Source organism: Nyctereutes procyonoides, unplaced genomic scaffold, assembly GCF_905146905.1.
Source record: "Nyctereutes procyonoides isolate TBG_1078 unplaced genomic scaffold, NYPRO_anot_genome, whole genome shotgun sequence".
Lineage (NCBI taxonomy): Eukaryota > Metazoa > Chordata > Mammalia > Carnivora > Canidae > Nyctereutes > Nyctereutes procyonoides.
This window is the reverse complement of record NW_026575042.1, coordinates 38,434,568-38,451,602: the sequence shown is the minus strand read 5'-3', so window position 1 is coordinate 38,451,602 and position 17,035 is coordinate 38,434,568. Positions and strand designations below refer to the sequence as shown.

Sequence of the window (17,035 nt, the reverse complement as noted above, 5' to 3'; positions counted from 1 at the left end):
ACGTGGGATTCGATCCCGGGTCTCCAGGATTGCACCCTGGGCCAAAGGCAGGCACTAAACCGCTGCACCACCCAGGGATCCCCGTCCAGGAATTTTAACCTGAGATCTTTATATTTAGACTATCCCATACCCAACACTTGAAATTATATGACAAATTTTGTGTATATAAGCATATTCTCAGAAGACAGCATCCAACAGGGTCTCAAAGTTGTTCAAGATTGGAAACAGATTAAGAAACTAGTGGTTGCTAAAGTCCTTGTTTTCACATTCTATGTAATTTGATAATACTCAAGATAATTGATTTCAATTTATGAAAAGGATCACAAAGGAACTGTCAGGGTCCAAGAAGCCCAAGAACTATGACTTTGAGAAATATGCTAAATATTAATATCAGGGAATCCAAAACAGTGTTCTCTGTTGTGATAGAGAACGGGTGATAGTTGATCTTATATATCAACTTGGCTAGGCTCATGGGCACACTGTGTGGGCACCCAGTTGTACGGTCAAACACCAGTCTAGGTATTGTTGTGAGGTACTTTTTAGATGTAATTAACATTTAAATCAACAGACATTGAGTAAACCAAACTGCCCTTCCTAATGTTGGTGGGCCTCGTCCAATCAGTTGAAGGCCTTAAATGCAAATCCTGAGGTTTCCCAAACGAGAAAGGATTTTCCAGATTGCAACATAGAAACCCTGCCTGGGTTGCCAGCTTGCTGTCCTGTAGAATTCAGATTCAAGACTGTAACATCAACTCTTAACCTGAATTCTTAGCCTTTCAGCCTCCCCTACAGATTTCTGGAACTCTCCACCCATACAAGCATGTGATGCAATACCTCAAAATCTCAATCTCTTCCTCTTCTTCCCTTTCTATCCTATTGGGTCTGTTTCTCTTGGAAACCCTACCCAGGACACGACCCATCAGTCATTTATTTCATTATACTACTGAGAATTAACATATCTATGAATCACCAAAATGCTGAACTTCACCATTGGTGAAAGCAATCCTGAGGCCATTTGGAATAAATGATTATGATTGGACAAGAACAGGGTACAGAGAGAAAACATAAACTTTTATGTTCTAAGTGTACGTTCTAAGCTTCCAGTAATATGGCCAAAGAGCCCAGTTTTTGTAAAACGGTCTGAAAGCAAGTTGGTTAATGCCCCGGCTTGGTCAAAAGAACAATTTGGTTCAAAATGAAGATCTTTTGCTATTTAATTGCACTGTTAAACTATTTTCACAAAAGGCACATATCCATATTACCTTCCTAACCTTACAAAAAGTAGATAATGAATATTTTCAGGCGCTGGTGTTTGGGGAGTGCTCCTGGGGGTGGAGAGGTGGCTGAGGCAGCAGTCAACAGCCCCCGGCTCCCTACCCATCAGGCTTGTACCTTGGGAGCCGGACTACCTCCCGGGAAGGCCCCTTTGCTCTGGGAAGGTAAAGTGAAGCTACAGGAGTCTCGAGATTGCCATAGGCCTCCTTTCTGCCCTGGGCTCTTCCAGGTAACCCGTGAGGCTGGGGGGTGGGGTGAAGGCGGGGGCTTGACGGTCAGAGGCCACCCGATGCTGTGTGCCTTCTTCCCCAGCAGAGGGCCGGGGAAGGTCTTACGCTTTGTGTGTCATTACATTCACGAGCATTTATTAATGAGTATTTTATGTGCACATTTTTTAAAAAAGATCTTATTCATTTATTCATGAGAGACACACACACAGAGAAGCAGAGACACAGACCAAGAGAGAAGCAGGCCCTATGCAAGGAGCCCGGCGTGGGACTCGATCCCGGGTCTCCAGGGTCAAGGCCCCGGGCAAAGGCAGGCGCTAAACTGCTGGGCCACCCAGGGATCCCCTTTATGTGCACATTTAACAGGTTAACTTGGGAGAGTAGTCTTGGGGGGGGGGCTTGGACTCTATCAATATATACTTTAGGCTGCATTCCTGATTTCTTTTCAGGTCACTTTATTTTTCTTTTTTAAGATTTATTTATTCATAGTGAGAGAGAGAGGCAGAGACACAGGCAGAGGGAGAGGCAGGCTCCACGCAGGGAGCCGACGCGGGACTCGATCCCGGGTCTGCAGGATCACGCCCCGGGCTGCAGGTGGCGCTAAACCGCGGCGCCACCGGGGCTGCCCTCACTTTATTTTTCTTAATAGAACAAAACAAGAAAAAAATATATTTTTCTTGCTAGATGTTCATAAACTGTCTGTACGGCTCAAAGGAACGCGGGCACCGCCCTGGGGACGCGCTCGCCGCCCCGCGCCCCCCGCGGCCGCCGGCCCCTCCCCCCCGCACGCGCCTCGACAGGGCTCCTGCGCGGCCGTGACGTCACGGCGTCGGGGCGGGGCCGCGGCGGGGGCGGGGCCGCTTCCCGGGATCTCGCGGAGGGGCGGGCCGGGGGCGGCGGCCCCGCGGGGCGCGCTTGGCCCCTGAGGCGCCGCGGGCCTTTATAAGCGCGCGGGGCTCGCGGGGCGGCCGTCGCCGAGAGGCTGGCGGGGGGCGGGATGTCGGGGGTGCGCGCGGTCCCGGAGAAGAGGCGGCCGGAGCAGGGCGCGGCGGGCCCGACTCCCGCGGGCTTCGTGCTGGGGCTCGACGTGGGCAGCTCGGTGATCCGCTGCCACGTCTATGACCACGCGACGCTGATTCGCGGCTCCAGCGCGCAGAAGGTGACCCGGGAGCCGGCGTCGGGGTGGCAGAGCGCGCCGCGGGTCTGGGCGCGGGAGGCGAGCGGGCGGGCCGGGCGCCTGCGGCCCGGACGCCGCCACCTGCGGGCCCGGGGTCCCGAGCGGCGGGCGGATTCCCGCCCCGGGCAGGGCTGAAGGCTGCGCGCCCTTCCGGTGCCGGCTGCGGGCGGGAGGGGCGGGCCTGTGCCGCGGGGCGCTTCGCTCGGCTGTCTCTGCGGCGGAGTCGCCTCTGCGGGGGCGGAGGGGGGGGAGCAGCGGGGGGCAGCGGGGAGCAGCGCGGGGCGGCGCAGGGCAGCGGGGAGCAGCGCGGGGCGGCGCGGGGCGGCGGGGAGCAGCGCGGGGCGGCGCGGGGCACGCCGCGCGCGTCCGGCCAGAAGGGACTTTGCGACGTGCGAGGGCTTCCCCCACACTTGCTCCCCAGGCTTCCAACCCGCGGTGTTCATTGCCATTTAAAATGCTCGGGTCTTGATAGAATGTATCGTCCGTTCTTCAGCTGTGCTCTCTCCGAACTGCCGCTCGAGGCGCCCGGTCCTCACCTGCGCGCCCGGATTTCCGCGGATGTGCGAGGCCTCCTCCCGGACCCGTGGTGAAGGCGGTGTCGTCATCGCTCTTCTCCTCTTCCCTCTCTGAGCCTTGATTCGAAACACACCTCCTTCTGGTCTGGGAGACTTGGCCAAACCCTTGTTAGGGGTACAGCGACCAGAGGATTGGTGCCCTCCTCTTGTTGGCCTTAGTGACGTGTGGCTTTGCGCGAGCGCACCAAAGAGAACGTTGATTGGACGTGGTGTTCCTGCCCTTCCTCCCGAGGGCAGCATCTTGCTAGGTTGCACGTTAGGAGCCTTTAGTTACCCCTTCCCAGCAGCACTGGACCCTCGCGGTGGCTCCGTTCTCACCCTTCTTCCCAACCCCTTGACTGTGTTTTACGATTGCAGCAGTTGCCCAGGGACCCATCTGGCCAAGTGACTGCTTTGAGAAAATGGGAGAGTTTCATTTCAGTGTGGTTTCCCGACCAGGACCCCGAGCTGGCATCAGCAGCCACCTTCCAGGCCGGCCACCTGTACAGAGACCCTGCACTCGGCCCTACACATGCCATCCCTCCCCCAACTTGAGAGAACACTGTGCTCCAGCGGCTCTGTGCGTCTTATCTCTTTATGCGTCTTTATCACAACACAATGATACTTTTCACACACTCTTCCTCATAATCCTAGACACAAAGTACTTTTGTCTGTAGGCAGAGTTTTTTGTTGTTTTGTTTTGTTTTGTTTTCTGTTTTGTTTTGTTTTTTTTTTGCATTGAAGTATTTGGAACCAAAGGGAGACATGGATTGTCAGGAAATACAAAGTTTCAGTTGCTGTGTGATTTGGGGTACGTGATTACACTTTTTTTTTTTTTTTTAGAAATGAGATAGGAATCAGACAGGTGAATCAAAATTGCTGTGAGTAGGAGACTAGAATGGTTTTGCCCAGACTCTCAACCATGAAGTGTCTGGAAAGTAAGTGAGTTAATAAAACTATAAAAAGTCCCTGCCCTCAAAGGGCAAAACATTTGAATTGAGTTTATAGCAGTGGCTCTCCAACTGTGGTAAGAGTTCACAGCAGTGCTTCTTAAATTGTAGTTCCTGGGCACCTGGGGTAGAGATGAAGAAGCTAAGATTTAGAAACTTGTGTAGCAGTTAATACAGTAATCTTATGTCTGTTGACCTTAATGAAACATTTGGGGTTTTATTTTGTGTAATTTTTTCCTAGAAAATTACTTTGTCTCTTAAAAGTTGTTGGTCCAAAAAAAAATTGTTTGCTCATAATGAATTAGAAATTAGAAAAGAACGATCAGAACTTGGTCATTTACTTCAGATAGCTGAAGTTCTTTGAGAAAAAGAGTCTTGTTGGCCTACATTGCTACTTAGCACCTGATTTATTACCTCATGGGTACAGAATAAATCATTGAATTGCACTTAAAGTATCAGGAATTCAGTTTGCTTCGACCTTTGTTTATTTTCTCAAGCTAAAAATCACACCTCTGCTAATATGATGGTAAGGCTATATGTAATAGAAACCCAAGACCACTTAGTGTAGGGTTCGATGGATACTGCCCAGCAGATAGCTTAAAAGAGAGACAGAGAAAGAAAAAGTGAAGAGATCACCCTTAGAGACAAAAACAAAATAGGTTGCCTTGGTCTTTTAATTAAAATTGAAATTGGGGGGATCCCTGGGTGGCTCAGCGGTTTAGTGCCTGCCTTCGTCTTTAGCCCAGGGTGTGATCCTGGAGTCCCAGGATCGAGTCCCACATCGGGCTCCCTGCAGGGAGCCTGCTTCTCCCTCTGCCTATATCTCTGCCTCTCTGTGTGTCTCTCTCATGAATGAATGAATGAATGAATGAATAAATAAATGAATAAATAAATAAAGTCTTTGAAAAATAAAAAAATAAAATAAAATTGAAATTGCAAACATGAACCCTTTATGTTGGGAAGCTGGTACCAGGCCTCTCAGAAAACTAGTTTTATTTCTTGTGGCATTCATTTTTTAACAGCAGAGATACATTTTTAGGCTTTTTCTATAATTTGTATTTCTCATTTTATTTTTATAGTTTGTATTTTTTTTAAGAAGTCTTTGTATAGATTCTTAAATATTGGTATTTAGACACTAGAATATAGTATTAAGATTTGAAAATCCACATGTCAATATTTGATGTTTCTAGTTTTTTTTTTTTTTTTTTTTTTAAGATTTTATCTATTTATTCATGAGAAACACAGAGAGAGAGAGGCAGAGACATAGGTAGAAGGAGAAGCAGGCTCCCTGTGGGGAGTCCGATGCGGGACTGGATCCCAGGACCCTGGGATCACGCCCTGAGTGGAAGGCAGATGCTCAACCACTGAGCCACCCAGGTGTCCCTGATGTTTCTAGTTTTAAGGAGAAAGTTTATCAAGTTCCCCGTTGGAACATCATGCTATTTGTGAGAAACCATAAAGGGCAATAACATCCTGGAAAAACAGCACAGAAAGGCCAGTCCAAAGAAAGCAGTATAATCTCTACTGTTGTGTACCCTTCTGGACAATCTTGAAAGATTCTGGTTTTTATCTTTTGTTTGTAATCAGCAAACAAATCATCCTCCTTGCTTTGGCTATCCTCTTGTCTAATTTCAGTTTGGTCTTTCTTCGGCATGGGAGGAGATTTCACTATTGTGACGTGTTTGGATATAGTGAGCTCTCTGGGTTGGAGTGGGGGGAGTGATGCTGGAGTGCCACCGGCAAGTCTGAAGATTTGTAGGTTTGACTCAGTGATATCCACATTGAGTTTTTTGCGATGAGGAAGTGTTATTGCAGTTGAGGCATTCGTCTGTGGTCATGAAAGTCTTGCATAGCAAAAAAAACGAGTATCATTTGATAGAAGGGGAATAGATTTTGTTAAGCCTGTCTCTGAGAATTTACTGGGGAGTAGTAGATTCTTTTTTCCTATTGGACCTTGTCACCATCATGCTCCCCACATAATCACTGTTGCCTCAGCATTCCTTTGTTTTCTTTATTTTGGCCTTTTCTTACATGTCTGATCTTTGGTTGGTTATTGGTTCATATTTTCAGTACCACTAAATAGTCTTACTCTACTCAGCTATATCTGATTTTTGCAAAGAAAGAACTCTTCTGATTCAGTCCCTTTGGAGGGTAAACCTTTTATCTTCGGCTTGTTTAGGGAGGGGCAGTGATCTGGCTGGAGGAAAGGATTGGGGATCCTTACAAAGACTTTGAACAAATCTTGTGTTCAGTCCCATCTGGCATCTCAGTCTTTGGAGGTACCTCTAATTTTCAAGGCTTTACCATAGAATCTCTGCCAGGGGTTGAGCAAAGACGTGGTGTAATCTGAGCAGGGAGTGAAGGATCAGTTTTCTCCTCTGTTTAGCCATGTGCCACCAACCCACTCACTGTTCATATAAAAACATTTGTTAAAACCTGGTCTGAACCTGTTTGCTCTCTTAGCATTGTCTCTCTGCATAAAACTTTTTTTTAGATTTTTATTTATTTGAGAGAGAGAGAGAGAGCAGAGCAAGTGAGAACATGAGTTGAGGGAGAAGCAGGCTCCTTGCTGAGCAGGAAGCCCAACACGGGGCTGGATCCCAGGTACCTGGGATCATGACCTGAACTTAATTGAGCCACTCAGGAGCCCCTGCATAAACCTTTTTAATGTTTTTATTTTAATGGAATTTTGAGAGGAATTGGAGATAAGATATGTGAATTCAAGGCATCATGTTAAACTGAAGCCATGGCTTTTTTTTTTTTTATTTTATATTTTAAATTAACATACAGTAAAATTGCCTTTTTGGTGAATAAGTTCTATGATTTTTTTTTTTTTAGCCCATGTAGGAGTAATCCAACAAACTCCCTTGTGCTAGCCCTTTGTAGACCTATTCCTCCCATACCTAACCCTGATCTATTTTCCATGTATATAGCTTTGTCTTTTTGAGAATGTCCTATAAATGGAAAAATACAGTCACTAGCCTTCAGAGACTGGCTTTTTTTGGCATAATGCCTTTGAGATTTGTCCATATTATGTGTATCAGTAGTTTATTCCTTTTTATTTCCAAGTAGTAACCCATTAGACGGATGTGTCACATTCATTCACCAGTTGAAGTACATTTGGGTTGTATCCGTGTTTCTGGTGATTTTGGCTAGAGCTACAGTAACCATTTGTGTACAGATTTTAATATGAACCTGAGTTTTTATTTCTCTAGAATAAATAAATACCTGCAAGTGGTATGATTGGGTCATATAGTTAAGTGAATATTTAACTTAACAAACAACTACCACACTTTTCTAGAATGGCTGTACCATATTGCATTCCCATCAGTTTGCATAAGAGTTCCACATGTTCTTCACTGACACTTGAAATTATTTGTAGTTTTTATTTTACACATTCTAATAGGTGTAGTGGTATCTCATTATGGTTTTGATTTGAATTTCCCTAATGTTTAACGATGTGGAATATTTTCTATGTATATTTGCTATCCATGTATATCTTCTTTGGCGAAGTGCCTGTTCAAGTCTTTTGCTCATTTTTTATTTATTTATTTTTTGCTTGCTCATTTTTTAATTGGGTTGTTTTGTTTTCATACTGTTGAATTTTGGGATTTCTTCATATATCCTAAATGCAAGTCCTGTGTTAGATGGATGATTTACAGATATTTTAAATGAATCTGCACTTTGTCTTTTAATTTTCTTTACCTTTTCTTTTGTAGGTCAAATGTTTTTAATTTTGATAAAGTCCAATTTATCAATTTCTCTGTTTTATGAGTGGTACATTTGGTGTCATGTCAAAGAGCTCTTCACCTAAACCCACATCACAAAGAACCTTTTCCCTTGTTTTCTTCCAAACATTTTACAGTTTTATGTGATCAATTTTGAGTTAAGTTTTGTGTAAGATGTGAGGTTAAGGTTAATTTTTTTTGCATATGAATGTCTGATTTTTCCAACTGTTGAAAAAGCTATCTTTTTTCCATTGAATTACCTTGTATACAGTTGTTAAAAATAAATAAATAGCTAATTGATTTTAGCTATATTTGTGTGGGTCTGTTTCTGGACTCTGTTCCATTGATAGCATTTGTCTATTTTTTAAAAATTACTTTGTATACTTATTTTAGAGAGGGAGAGAAAGCAAGCACAAGCGGGAGGAGGGAGAACAGACTGAGCACTGAGCCCAACATGGGGCTTGATCTCAACACCCTGATATCATGACCTAAGCCAAAATCAAAAGTCAGATGATCAGCCAACTGAGCCGCCCAGGCGCTCAATTTTTTGGTAGTAGCACATTGTTTTGATTAATGTAACATATTAAAGTTGGGTAGTGTGATTCCTCCAGTTTTATTCTCTGTCAACATTGTTGTAGTTATTTTCGTTCTTTTGTTTTTCCTATAAATTTTAGAATCATCATGTTTGTATCTACAAACATACTGGGATTTTGATATATAATTGTAGATAGCATTTCTTTAGCATTTTTAAAATGTTGAGCCACTTCCTACTGGCTTCCATGGCTCTGATGAGAAAGCCACAGTTATAAAGAATCATTGTTACCTATGGCCGCTTTCACGATTTTTCCCTAGTTTTTGGGTTTTAGCATTTTAGTTATGCTGGGTCTGGATATGTAATGCTTTGGACTTATCCTTTTAGAAGTCTTCTAAGTTTCTTGAATATACAGATTTTATTTTATCTTAATTATTATTTTTAGATTTTATTATTTTTTTGACAGAGAGAGAGAGCATGCACAGGCAGAGGGAGTGGCAGGCAGAGGCAGAGGGAGAAGCAGGCTTCTCGCTGAGCAGGGAGCCTGATGTGGGGCTCGATCCCAGGACCCCAGGATCATGGCCTGAGCTGAAGGGAGACACTTCTATGACCGAGCCACACAGGTGCCCCAAATATACAGATTTTAAATCTTCCGCTGAACATGGAAAGTTTTTAGCACTATTACTTCTCTGAAGTTTTTTTTTTTTTTTTTTTTTTGCACTGAACTCTTTTTTTTTTTTCCTTCTTTGGGGAATCTGATGACCTTTTTCTCCTGCCTCCTGAGGCTTTATTCATTCTTTTTTTCCAATATTTTTTCCTATTCCTGTTATTATTTTTTAAAGATTTTATTTATTTATTCATGAGACACAGAGAGGCAGAGACACAGGCAGAGGGAAAAAGCAGGCTCCCTGTGGGGAGCTGGATGCAGGACTTGATCCCAGGACCTCGGGATCACGCCCTGAGCCAAAGGCAGTTGCTCAACCACTGTGCCACCCAGGCATCCCTCTTTCTATTATTTAAGTTTGATAATTTCTATTGACCTATCTTTGGTTTACTGGCTTTCTTATTATCTTTATTCTACTATTGAGCCATCCAGTATGTTTTTTATTTGGATTGTTATATTTTTCTTAATTGATTTGTTCCAGTTTTATTGAGGTATGATTGACAAATAAAAGTATATAGGTAAGGTGTACAACATGATGTCTTGGTACCCATATGCATAGTGCAATGATTACCACAATCGAGCTAATTAACATACCCATTACTTCACATAGTTACTATTTGTGTATGTGTATATGTGTTAAGAACGCTTGAGAACTGCTCTCCTAGCAAATTTCAAGTGTATGATACACTGTTATTAACTATATAGTCACCATGCTGTATGTTAGGTCTCTAGTACTTATTCATCTTATAACTGAAGGTTTGCACCCCTTGACCAGCATCTCTCCATTTCTTCCATTCTCCTAATTACTGTAGTTTTTAATTCTAAAAATTTTATTTTTCTTTTTGTCTTATGTTTCTTGGCTGAGACTTTCTATCTTGCCATTTGTCTCAAAAGAATTTGCCCTTTCTTCTTGGAACATTTTTATAATCGCTGCTGTGAAGTCTCGGTCAGATATCTGTCATCTTGGCATTAGTATCTATTATCTTTTCCCATGTGAAATTTTTCCAGTTCTTCATATACCTTGTAATTTCAGATTATATCATGGACATTTTGAATATTGTGTTATAAGACTCTGCGCCTTGTGTAAATCCTACGATGAATGTTGATATTTTTTTCTTTTACGGGGCCATTAATGCAGTTGGGTTCAGGCTACAAATTCTGCTAAGTCTTCTATGGACTTTGGCTTCAGTGGTTGTCTTTTCCAGAATCCTGGCAGCGGTACTATTTACATATGCCCTTTGTATGTGCCACCCAGGAGTTGGCCTGGCACCTAGGTAGGGCTGTCCCTTAGTTGTCAACATCTTTGCTGTGCTGTTTAGCATATATTCACTCATGTACAGCTTCGAGGTGAGCCTCAGAGTTCATACACAACTTTCCAGAGCAGCTTTCCCAAGTTCCTCTTTCTCTGAGATTGTCCTGGTACTTTTTGGTTCCCCGAGCTTCCCCTTTTGGCTCCTCTTGCCAGAAAGCTGGAGCTCTTATTACCCTACTCTGCCAGCACTTCGGATGCCCACAGCTGGGAGCACAGAGAGAGCAGAAAAATTGTGGAGGTCTTGGGCCACACCTCCTCCCTCCTTCAGTATCTGAAGTACTTAGGATTACTGGTGCAACCACTACTACAAGATAGCCTGGGTACAAAAACTATAGAGGCAAGTGGGAGAAAAAAAAGAAATATGGGGACTTCTCCTGGAGTTTCCATTGCACCCTGGTACCCATTTCTTGTTTTGTGGATTGCTTTGAGTCCAGGTCAGAAAATATCAGGAAAAAAAATGGGAAGCTCACCACCACTTATCAGAACTTGGATTCTTATCTCCCCCCATCTTCTTTCCAGTGTATACTTGTTAGAGTCCACAAATAGCTGCTCCCTGCGTTGGGTCCAGATTTTATCTCTTCATTCAGTGATAGAGACAGGGTGGAGTATGCTTTCTGTCATAGTCTGCAGCCCACTTTGGTACTTTGTTAATTTTTGTTTTTAAAAAAATTTTTTTTTTAAAAAAAATAGTACATTTTCATTATAGAAACCTTGGAAAATAAAAATAAACTTGGAAAGTAAATATAAAATAAAGAAAGCTAAAATTTTCTGCAAACTCATGAACTAAAGAAAACTTTTTTTTATATTTTCCATTTTAACAATAAAAATGAATTAGATAATGAATGAAATCATGTTGTTAATCATTTTAAACATTAAAAAAAAATTTAAGACCCAGGTATTATTGACCTGATCTAATGTTTTTACTAAATTTTCTCTTTTTTCTAAATAGGTAGAAAGTCTTTATCCTCAAGCTGGCTGGGTTGAAATTGATCCTGATGCCCTCTGGCTTCAGTTTGTGACTGTAATAAAAGAATCTGTAAGAGGTAATTAGACTGGAAAAAAAATAATAATAAAGCATATTTTATTTGTAATAAGAGTTTTCCTCTCAGTGTATAGAATTTTGTGGGTTTCCTAATGAAAATTATGCAAATGGCATTTTACTAGGGTCACAGTTTCTCAGTATTTTTTGGCAGACATCTGTGGTTTACAATTAAGGAAAGGTAACCACAACTCTGTCCTTTGGTTTAAATCTTTTTGGGTACAGTATAAAGGCTGACTTTCCTTCTTCATCCCAGGTTGTGACTAGTGCTCGGTCAACTTTCTGTTGTGTACAAAATACCAGAGGTTTATAAACAAAATTATAGCACATAATTTCTGCTCTCAGGAATTTACAGCTGAGTTACCTTTACTGCTTAAAAAAAAAAAAAAAAAGATTTAACATTTTATTTATTCACTTTTTTTTCAGAGACATAGAGCTTGCACAAGCAGGGGGAAGGGTAGAGGGTGTGGGAGAAGCTGGCTCCGCAGGGAGCCTGAAGCAGGGCTCAATCCCCAAGACCCTGGGATCAGGACCTGAGCTGAAGGCAGGTGCTTAGCCAGCTGAGCCCACCCAGGCTCCCCAAGTTAACGTTTACTGTTAAGTTTTTGTTTTTGTTTTCGTTTTTCTGCGTGGCCTCGATGCAAAGTGCTGTCCTGGCCATAACCACGGTAGGAAATCTTAGCTCTTTAAGGACATTTTCAGTGTAGCTTTCTTTAAGAACATGGCAAAAGATGACTTGTAATTATAAATTCTGAAAGATCTTTTACTTCATTTTTATGGCTGAATTGCTTCTCCTTCTTGCCATTTTGGTTTGAAATATTTCAAAACTTATTTTAAAAAGCTGCACGAGGGATCCCTGGGTGGCGCAGCGGTTTGGCGCCTGCCTTTGGCCCAGGGCGCGATCCTGGAGACCCGGGATCGAATCCCACGTCCGGCTCCCGGTGCATGGAGCCTGCTTCTCCCTCTGCCTGTGTCTCTGCCTCCCTCTCTCTCTCTCTGTGACTATCATAAATAAATAAAAATTAAAAAAAAAAAAAAAAAAGCTGCACGAATAGTACATGGAACACCTGTATGCCTTTCTCCCAGATTCAAACATGTTTAGCAGTGTTTCCCATTCTTTACAAACTCTTTTTTTTTTTTTTGACCAATTTAAGGATTGGTTTGTTATTTTGTGGAAAAGAAGAAAGAAGTTGGGAAGGGTTGTTTTGAACTATAGTCCATTGGAGAAAAGCTAGAGTTCAGGGTGATGATGGTTTCTGATTTGCTGAGGTAGATTTATTATAGGTGATACAATGTACATCTTTTCCTGCTGAGACCTATAATTGCCGATTTTTTCCTGCTGAGGCTTATTCTGCGGTCTGTAATTGTTAGGTCTTCCTGTAATTGGCCCAGTGGTATGGCCCTGACTGCATTTTAGAGAGGTTTCCCTTTATTTGTTTTCATAGATTGATCATTACTTGTATTAAGATCTGGTCTTTTAGTATTTTTTTTTAAGATTTTATTTATTTATTCATGAGAGAGACAGAGAGAGAGGCAGAGACACAGGCAGAGGGAGAAGCAGGCTCCATGCAGGGAGCCCGATGTGGGACTCGATCCTGGGACTCCAGGATCAAGCCCTGGGCCGAAGGCAGGCGCTAAACTGCTGAGCCACCCAGGGATCCCCAGCGATTTTTTTAATATTATCAAGAAGAAAATAAAAATCTGACTTACTTTGAGTAGTGTTTGGTTTTTTTTCTGACATTTAAAGCAGAAAGCCATTTTGTTATTATTAGAATATGACCTTTTTCCCTTTAAGTAAAAAAATTATTACAAAATCATTAGTAATGCTTCCTTAATTAGTTCCAGTTATGTTATTAAATGCTAAACCCATGTTTTCCTTAAAGATTATATTGAATGATTTATTCCCCATACTATAATATGGTAAAGAAGAACTTCACTGGCTTCTAAACACATGTTTTTACCTATCTTTATTTTCAGTTGCTGGAATAGAGATGAACCAAATTGTTGGTCTTGGCATTTCAACTCAGAGAGCAACTTTTATTACGTGGAACAAGTAAGTGCATAATGTGATAAGCATTCTGTTGTTGGATCCATACACAGCGAATATATTGATGGGAAACCTCTATGGAAAATTTTAAATTTGTGAATTAATAGAAGTTTTACTTGGCTAAGAGGGATGAAAGTGGGCCTATTTTCTGGCATTTTAAAATACACTACCTGTGGGGCACCTGGGTGGCTTAGTGGTTGAGTATCTGCCTTTGGCTTAGGACATGATCCCCCGGGGTCCTGGGATCAAGTGCCCTATCGGGCTCCCCACAGGGAGCCTGCTTCTCTCTCTGCTATGTCTCTGCCTCTGTGTCCCTCATGAGTAAATAAATAAATAATTTAAAAAAATACAATCCCTGCATGTTATCTGGGCTTGACTTACATAAAATGATAATAAAAAGTGTTGATACTGTTATTAAAATTCTCCATTCCTTTCTTTAGATGTGAATTAGTTTTTCAAATAAGCCTGGATTGGAATCTTAAAAATTAGCTTACACTGAAAAAGATTCAGGAGAACTTAGCAAGTTTCATAAAGACAATCCTATAATTATGGTTTATATTTTCAGTCTTCTCCAAATTTAATATTTAAATACCTGCAGCATATCAGGTATGTATAGATTAGATACAATTATATCGGGACATCTGGGTGGCTCAGTGGTTGAGCGTCTGCCTTTGGCTCAGGGCGTGATCCTGGGGTCCTGGGGTCAAGTCCTACATCAGGCTCCCTGCATGGAGCCTGCTTCTCCCTCTGCCTGTGTCTCTGCCTCTCTCTCTCTCTCTCTTTCTGTATCTCATGAATAAATAATAAAATTAAAAAAAAACAATTATGATGGCTACTATATAGTGAATATCTATGATATTTCAGGTTCTATTATCCTAACCAACAAACTTCTTATTTGGGTATTATGTCTTTTTTACAGAGAAAGAAACTGAGGTGCAGAGAAATAAATAAGTGGTTCAAGAACACTTAGTTACTAAAGAGCCAAGATTCCAAATTATTTTTTTGACCCCAAACATATGCTCTTTCCACTATCCCCATATTGCCACTCAATGTGAGTGTCTTTAAAAACAATAACAACAACCACAAAACCCTACAAAATGTTTTATTGTTACAGAGCACTAGACTTCACAAAGAGTGTCTTGAACGTGGGGTTGTGGGGAAGAGAGGTGGTAGATAAGGGGAGTAAGGATAAGCTTAAGAAACATAATCAGGGTGAAGTCACAAGGACTTGGCGTTTAATTCAGTATTAGGTAAGAGGAAGAAGTTTAAATTGACCAATATTTGTGGCCTGGACGTTTGTGGCGATATGGACTGAAATGCTAGAGAACACACAAGGAGGAATGTACTAGGTGGTGATGAGGGTGGGTAGAAGGGAATGTGATAAAGTGTTTGGTTTGGAACACGTGAATGTGGAGGTACCCCAAAGGTAGTGAGAACATTTGTCTGGTTTAACTAAGGCATGGCTCATTTCCTCCAGGTAGGCTCTCCTTTCAGAGTATAATACATCTCAGATGGTTGCCTGCATCTTTAGTCCCTTGGTGTCTTCCCCAAACGTCCCACCCATTGCATTGGGCAGAGCAAGTCTTAAATTGGTAATACATTGGTCAGATGAAAGAATAAATGACTTAAAGCCATCTGTGTAGATCAGGGTTTCTAAATGGTGGCACTGTTGACATTTTGGGCCAGATCATTCTTTTGGTTGTTGGGGGCTATCCTGGGCATTGTAAGGTGTTTAGCAGCATCCCTGGCCTCTGCCCACCAGATACCTGTAGCACCCTTCTCCCTCAGTTCTGATAACCAAAACCATCTCCAGACATTGCCCAGTGTCCCCTGGGGGACAGAATCACTACCATTTGAGAACTGTTGGCATAGGCAGAGTCTAGATAAATAGGTGTGTCTCCGATAAAGATTATATAGATAGAAGGAAAGAAGACTGAGGATTTGGACAATGAGTATTCATCCCTCCCCCCAACTTAAAGGGGCTCAGAAAGCAAAAGACTGACTTGTTAGGACAAACACAAATCTGGGAAGTAGGTGGCATGGAAGTAGGGGCAAGGTAGTGTTCCTAGGGAAATAACTGATTGGAAATGTCATGCTTTGCTGGATTTTGAGATTACGTCATTGGCCACAGAGATTGTTTTCATCAAAACCTAGATACCAGGTCCTTCATAACAGGAAGGTCAGAATATTAGGAAGCAAAGCTTTTATGTGGCAGTAGGACCATAACTCACTTTTGGGGAGAAATAGAAAGATTCCAAGACCGTTCATTTCCCTTACTGGTGGTGTCCCTGTGGAAGGAGGAGATTTCTACTTAAGACAATTAATTGTTTTCTTCTTGGCTGTCCTTTTTTTGAGATGTTTGTATTCTTTCGTGAGTTTTGGAAACTTTGCTTGTAGGAACTGAAATGCTAGATATCCCCCCCCGCCCACCAAAACACCACACAAGGCTTTGTGCTTCTTTTACCTTAAAATAGTAGAGTCTTAATATAATGCTCCCTGAATCCTGGTGAGCTACAAGCTCCCCCCAAAAAAGCTGAGATACGCACAGAAGTGGGTACGGCTCTGAGCCAGCAGGAAGTACCTCTTGTTCATTTTCTAGAGAAAGATTGGCAGGATGCTGGCACAGTAAACTGCACATTCCAGTGAACTGCACAGTGAACTGCACATTCCTGGTCAGCACCTCCTCTTCCCAGCTCACTGTTCCTTTCTCCTGCAGTCCATAGTCCTGTCGTCTTGGCCTTACAAATATTATTTTCCTGTTGTTGCTGAAAGGAAGTGTAAAACTTGAACTTTCTTTTTGTTTTCCTCTTCCCCCTCCTTTAGAAAATGCCAGGACCCTTGGTCCTTGGGTTTTCTTCATATTTCTCAGGTCAAAAGATTTTTTTTCAATATATTTAGTCAGTGGTGTGTTTAGCCTATATCTTAAAGTAATAAAATGATAGCTCCTCCATTTTGGTTGTTTTAAATTCCTTTTGTTCTAAAGTATCTGAGCTGTTTTGTTTCTTCAATCTGTGTGTCTCTCAGGGAGGCTTCTGTCAGCTAACCTTGGATCAGGGTGTGTGCCAGTTAGTAACATAAACTATGAGTCACACAAGCAAACTGAAATTCACTCAGTAACTGTTTGAGGACTTGCAGGGCGTAAGGCACTATGCTGGCTGCAGAGCTGAATATGAAAATGAGTAAGAACACCGGCCCTTGAGGAATTTACAGTCTCATAATACAGGTATACAAATGATTCTGTGTTCCCACAGCACCAAATACATCTTTTATTGTAATACCTGATACTCTTGTGGTAATGGTTCTTACCAATTACTTATGACACAAATATATTAAGAGTCACGGAATGGTATATAGTGTGTTAGAGAGGTTTAAGGCAACTCATTTACGATGTTGCTATTGATGTTTTTCCTCCATTTCTCCTTTTATTGTTGACAGAGATAAAACAAACCCAAATCACTGCTAAGTGAGTAATGGAATATGCTCTGCTTCTTGAGATCAGTATTCTACATCGTCTTTTACCTTGTTATGAA

General features: G+C 42.1%; 1 protein-coding gene across 3 annotated transcripts in view; it reads left to right on the top strand.

The window, feature by feature from the left end:
• Nucleotides 1-2,345: 2,345 nt before the first annotated feature.
• Nucleotides 2,346-17,035, top strand: part of GK5 (glycerol kinase 5) — a 74,254-nt gene continuing 59,564 nt past the window's right edge. Inside the window, exons 1-3 of one of the 3 annotated variants that reach the window (XM_055320922.1) lie at nt 2,346-2,661; nt 11,369-11,462; nt 13,436-13,511. In XM_055320922.1, the coding sequence (XP_055176897.1) occupies nt 2,500-2,661; nt 11,369-11,462; nt 13,436-13,511 (332 nt within the window). In that variant the 5' untranslated portion in view covers nt 2,346-2,499. The remainder of the gene's footprint in view (nt 2,662-11,368; nt 11,463-13,435; nt 13,512-17,035) is intronic. The other 2 variants (XM_055320921.1, XM_055320923.1) reach the window with 2 other exon arrangements.